The sequence below is a fragment of the Benincasa hispida genome, chromosome 1 (assembly GCF_009727055.1).
Source record: "Benincasa hispida cultivar B227 chromosome 1, ASM972705v1, whole genome shotgun sequence".
NCBI classification, from domain to species: Eukaryota; Viridiplantae; Streptophyta; class Magnoliopsida; order Cucurbitales; family Cucurbitaceae; genus Benincasa; species Benincasa hispida.
The window spans coordinates 85,651,074-85,657,733 of NC_052349.1; the positions used below are offsets into that span (position 1 = coordinate 85,651,074).

The 6,660-nt window shown below is 41.3% G+C and overlaps 1 protein-coding gene across 1 annotated transcript; it reads right to left on the reverse strand.

Moving 5' to 3' along the window:
- Window positions 1-552: 552 nt before the first annotated feature.
- Window positions 553-1,023, reverse strand: LOC120079793. The gene has a single exon (XM_039034196.1). It carries the CDS (start codon window positions 1,021-1,023, stop codon window positions 553-555), a length of 471 nt encoding a protein of 156 aa, XP_038890124.1.
- Window positions 1,024-6,660: the final 5,637 nt, after the last annotated feature.

The following is a 6,660-nucleotide window of genomic DNA, read 5'->3' on the forward strand; positions in this document are numbered from 1 at the left end:
ACGGGCAACAACACATGCATTAGCGCAACACACCCCTCAACTCAGCGCATTTCTGGAGGACGTGCACGGTATTTCTACTGGCGCAACACTACCTTGACATAGTGCATTTTCACTAAGGAAGAGCGCAAAATATATATGCATGCAACACACCCCTCAGCCAATGCATATTTGTAAGATGGACGCAAAGTGTATCTTGCTAGTGCAAAAATGTACCCATCATAGCAATGCATACCGATTTTTATTTTTCTTTTAAACATGCAGGTCGATAAGACTTTGTGGTGTTCATCTTTTTATTCAGTCATTCACATAAATTTTAAGAACCATGCTACTAACGCATAAAGTTAAAGAAATAAAACATGACATGGAAGTACACAATTGAATTAAATTGAAAGTAAATACATAAAGCAGTAACGACTAATTCTAATGAATAGTAAATAACTCAATTTAGAATTCAGTAAATGAAAGTTGTAAAGAAAGCAATTAAACATAGATATAGGGATGCTGATTGAAAGAATTTTTTCAGAGTTACCGCAATAGCATCCTCGCAAGCAGTCAATCCTGTTTGCCTAAGTCGATGGTCTCCATTCGTCGTTCCACATCACCCCCGTAGTAGAGCTTAATTTGTTGACCATTGACTTTAAATGCGTTGCTCTCATCTTCAGTTGTTAGCTCCACTGCGCCATGGGGAAAGATAGTCTTGATGCGGAATGGCCTAGACCAGCGGGACTTCAACTTCCCTGGAAACAATCGCAAACGTGCGTTAAATAGAAGTACCTGTTGGCCCTCGAAGAAGGTCTGATTGCTTATGCGATCATCATGCCACTTTTTTGTTTTCTTCTTATAGAGCTTAACATTTTCGTAGGTAGTCATTCGCCACTCGACCAACTCGTTCAACTGCAACTTTCGGACTTTCCCCGCACTTGCCAGATCAAAGTTCAGCTTTTTGCTTGCCCACATTGCCTTGTGTTCCAACTCGAGGGGTAGATGACAAGATTTTTTGAAGACCAGAGCATATGGGGACATGCCTATTAGAGTTTTGAAGGTAGTCCTATATACCCACAATGCTTCATCGAGCTTGGGTGACCAATCCTTCCTAGAGGTACTGACTACCTTCTCCAAGATAGTTTTGATCTCTCTGTTAGAAATTTCTGCCTGCCTATTGGTTTTTGGGTGATAGGCGGTTGCAACTCTATGGTTGACATTAAACTTGGTCAACAGGTTGGTGATGATGCGGTTGATGAAATGTGAACCTTCATCACTGATTAAGGAATGGGGCATTCCATATCAGGTAAAGATATTCTTCTTGAGAAATTTCGCCATCGTGGCCGCATCGTTCTTAGCACATGCAATGGCCTCAACCCACTTCGATACATAGTCAACCGTGACCAGAATGTATTGATGACCTTCTAAAGGTGGAAATGGGCCCATAAAGTCGATTCCTCATACATCAAATAATTCGATTTCCAAGATTGAAGTCAAGGGCATTTCATTTCTTCTAGACATGTTCCCTGTTCTCTGGCATCTATCGCACTGCACAACATGGGCATGGGCGTCCTTGAATAGTGTTGGCCAAAAATAGCCACTCTGTATGACTTTTGCAGCGGTCTGCTGCCCCCCAAAATGTCCTCCATAAGGGGACTCATGACAAAGCTCCAAAATGTGCTTGGCTTCATGCTTAGGAACACATCGATGCAAAATATGATCAGGTCCAAGTTGATACAAGAAAGGGTCGTCCCAGAAATAAAACTTGACGTCATGTCTCCGCTTCTTCTTCTGCTGGTATGTGTAGTCTTCTGGTACTTGGCCGCTAACTATGATGTTTACAATGTCCGCATACCATGGAAGATTAATGCATACCGACATCATCAGGGAATCTTTCTTCAATGTCTTTTTCTTTCTTCTGAACCTCAAAATTTTCTAATCTTTACAGATGATCTACGAATTGGTTCTCGGTGCCCTTCCGATCCTTAATCTCTTGGTCAAATTCTTGCAGGAGTAGTACCCACCTTATTAGTTTTGGTTTCGCATCCTTATTCGTCATAAGGGATTTGATCGCAGAATGATTAGTATACACCACAACATTCATTCCAATTAAGTACTGTCGAAATTTCTCAAACGCAAATACCATTGCGAGCATTTCTTTCTCCGTGGTTGTATAATTTTCCTGCACATCATTTAACATTTTACTGGCATAATAGATATGATGCAAAACCTTATCTTTGTGCTGACTAAAGATTGCGCCCACTGCATATCCACGAGCGTCACACATCAACGCAAACGGTTGCATCCAATCCGACGCAATCAAAATAGGTGCGGAGATAAGTGTACTTTTCAGCGTGTGGAAAGCTTCAGCGCATGCATCATCAAAATCATATTCGTGGTCAATCTCGAGGAGCGCACTTAGGGGCCGTTCAATCTGAGACAAGTTGTGGATAAATCTTCGATAAAACCCCGCATGTCCCAGAAAACTCCTAAGTGTTTTCACATTGACTGGTGGTGGTAACTTGGAAATTGTGTCGATTTTCGCTTGATCAACTTCCAATCCTGCCTTTGATATCTTGTGACCTACTACGATTCCTTCTTCAACCATGAAATGACATTTCTCCCAGTTCAGAACAAGATTCGTTTCAACGCATCTCTTCAAGACTTTTTCAAGATTTGATAAACAGGAGTCATAAGTGTTGCCAAAAGTTAAAAACTCATCCATAAATACCTCGACTGACTCCTCCAAGAAATCTAAAAATATTGCCATCACACACATTTGGAAGGTACCTGGTGCATTACAGAGTCCACATGGCATGCGACGAAATTCAAATGTTCCGAATGGGCACATGAAGGTTGTCTTATCTTGATCTTTCAGCGTAATCGCAATTTTGTTGTACCTTGAGTAGCCGTCGAGAAAACAAAAGAATCCATTCCCCGCAAGTCAATCTAACATTTGATCAATAAACGGGAGTGGAAAGTGGTCCTTCTTTGTGGCCATATTTAATTTGCGATAATCCATGCAGATTCTCCATCCCGTGGTTGTCCTTGTAGGAATTAACTCATTTTTGCTATTGGTGACAACTGTCATTCCCCCTTTCTTTGGAACGCATTGCACTGAGCTTATCCAACTGCTATCAGATATAGGGTAAATATCACCTACATCAAGCCACTTCACTATCTTTTTCTTCACAATCTCTCTCATGGTAGGGTTCAAACGGCGTTGCCTTTCTATAGATCTTGTTCTTCCTTCCTCAAGATGAATCTTATGCATGCAATATGAGGGACTGATTCCTCGAATGTCCGCTAAGGTCCATCCCAAGGCTTTTGCGTTGTTTTTCAAGATCTGGATAAGTGCTTTCTCTTTCTCTTTGCTCGGCGAGGCAGATATAATAACCGGTAAAGTGTTATTGCCTCCTAGATAAACATATTTGAGGTGCACTGGCAACAGCTTCGACTCTAACATGGGTGGTTCTTCTAAAGATGGCTTAGTATGTTGAATTGTTCGTTCAGATAACTTGATTGTTTCAAAATCTGACTCAATTTGAATTGCGGCACAATTCTCCTCCCACATTCCGTCGATCCCACAGTCTTCTTCCTCCGATTCTTCTAGGGGCTTGTGCCAATGTTCTTCCTGTAATTCCCCAACATATTGACAATTTTCCATATCACTCAGGTATTTCAACGCATTGAGAACGTTGAACTTAACTTGCTGATAGTCGACCCTGATGGTAAGTTCTCCTTTTTGTGCATCGATCAATGCTCGCCCTGTTGCAAGAAATCAACGACCCAAGATGATAGGTACCTCAATATTAGCTTCATAGTCTAATATGATAAAATCAGCAGGGAAGATGAACTTATCTACTTGTACAAGTACATCCTCTATTTTTCCCTCAGGATGTGTTATTGATCTATCGGCCAACTACAATGTAATTGTGGTGGGTTTTGCATTGTAGATATTTAGCTTTTTGAAGATTGACAAGGGCATTAGGTTTATACTCGCTCCTAAATCACACAGTGCATTTCTGACTTCTTTTCCCCCTATTGAGCAGGGTAGTGTGAAACTCCCAGGATCTTTCATTTTAGTGGGGATGTTGTTTTAAAACAACGCACTACATTCATATGTTAACGCAACTGTTTCATTCTCCCCGATCTTCCTCTTGTTGGCAAGTATGTCCTTGAGGAATTTCACATAACTCGGCATTTGTTCCAAAGCTTCTATTCAGGGAATGTTGATATCTAATTGTCGGAGAACATCCAGGAACCTCTAAAATTGTTTGCTGTCATCTTTCTTTCTCAGCCTGGACGGGAAAGTTTGACAATCCCGCCATACTTCCTGTTCAATTGGCTATTCATTGAGGTCCTATCCTTGCTGTGTTTTAGGAGCTGGAGGTTGCGATGACTTTGCATTAGAGTCTTGCTGAGAATCATCCTTCGTAGATGTACTTTCTTCTGAACTGGTGATTCTGTTATTTGCGGTTGAATGGTCATTGTTGATGGTTAAGTCTATTGGTCTTGTTACCGAATCCGGTACTGGTGGCACAAGGACCGTTGTTGCCACTTCTCAATGTCACGGATTGATATTGCTCTTTACCACGTGGCCTCGGTGCTCCCGAGCTACTAAGTAGCGTACCAGGTACTTTATTCTTAAGTTCGATCGCAAGCTGTTCAATCTGCTCCTCCAAATTTCTAAGGGAGAAAGCTTGCGATTGTTTAATTGCCTCGTTCTTCTCAATATAATGTTTCAATAATGTTTCCAAAGACGAGGTACTACAAGAGGTGTCAAAAAAGGACGCTTGGTCGTAGGGTTGTGCACTCAGATAATTACCTTGGCCAAGATTCTGATTAATGAAAATTGGAGGATTGCCTCGGTTCCCATGATGACTATTCTGATGATTACTTTGGCTCCCCTGGTTATGATTCCCACCCCAACTGAAAGTTGGGTGATTCCGCCAACTAGGGTTGTAAGTGTTGTTGAACGGTTCATTATAGATAGAGTATATGGATTTTTTATTCAACGGGCAGACTACCACTGAGTGTCCCTCTCCACGTTGAACGCAATTTATTGTGGCCATGTGTGTCAATGTATTGCCTTGCGTTGAACCTTGAGAGGGATGTCCTCACTGAATAGCCATGGCCTGAAGGAGTGAGGTCATTGTGGTCATCTGGCCTACTAGGGTGTTCATTATATCAGCTGGTACAATGGCACTTTCTGCTCTTCTTTGCTCCGAACCACTTTCCTCATACCCATTATCTAACCACTCATCTGTTTTCGCGAAATGCGATCTAAGATGATCTTTGCTTCCGTATATGTCTTGTACATCAATCCTTCTGCCGCGGAGGCTTCAGGAACTACTTGCGTTGATCGATCCAAGCCATTATAAAAAGTCTCCATCAGAACGCAATCGGGAATCCCGATATGCAAACAGTTCTTCACTAATTGTCTGAATCGCACCCAGGCGATGCTCAAAGTTTCATAACCCTTCTGTTCAAAATTTAACACATCCCTCCGTCTCCTTGTATTGACGGCTGGAGGGAAGAATCTATTCATGAACCTTTCGACCAACTGATCCCATGAGTTGATTTCATTTGGCTCTAGTGACTGAGCCCACCTTCTTGCCTCATCCTGCAATGTATATGGGAAGAGATACGATCTAATTCCTTCGAGAGTCATACCAGGTATGGAGAATGCGTTGCACATTTTTACAAAGCTAGTCAAATGCGCATGCGAGTCTTCTCCTTGTAGACCTCCGAATTGTTCCGCATTTTGGATCATCTGAAGCTTGATCGACCTTAGCTCAAACCTTGCGTTCTCCTCAACCGTGGGTCTTGAAATTCCAGGAGAGAAGTTATAAAAATTTGGTGCCACATAGTTCCCCATAGGGATGTTGTGGTTGGCAGCAAGAAATACAAGGTCTTGTGCTGGCCAATTTACCCCTTGATTCCCATCGGGCCTCTCATTATTATTTGCCATGTTTCCTCTTCACCTAACTTGGTTCTAATGTGCTCTTGCACGAAAAATACACCTGATCTCTGGGTCAACTTAGAATTTTTGGATCAATTCCAGTACTCATAAACCATCAGACTGCTCTTCGCGATAAACAGCCAGTACAAAGAGATATGTCCTACAAAATACCACAAAAGTACTCAACACTAACCATTACCAATCCCCGGCAACGGCGCCATAAACTTGATGATAGAAAAATTAATCTTTTTTATCTAACTCAAATGCTGCTCCAATTGTGCTCAAGTGCTTTACGATAAAGAGAATTTCTATGCGATACTATATCTAAGTATATGTGTTGTTAATGATATGTTCGTAGTATGCGATGTAGTAGTGCGTGTCACAAGTTTCCTTGCGCTGAAACCAAGTATAATTCCAACGCAATTTTCTTAGAATAATCTGAGGTCGAACACAGGGATTGTTTTCGTTAATGCGCTACTATTGTGATACATGCGACTGGTTTTTAACAATGACTAAGAATTTGGGTTTATACAGAAATATAAATTGTGGTGAAAGTAAAAATGCATTAATAAAATAAATCCTAAACTAATATGATACACGATACTGAGGTCGAGAATTGACTGTGAAGTTGTACAAAGATTCGATGTATGCAATGTCAAGTCTTTATGAATGAAGCAGAAAGAGAAAGAGTAAATAGTAAAAACATCGCAAAT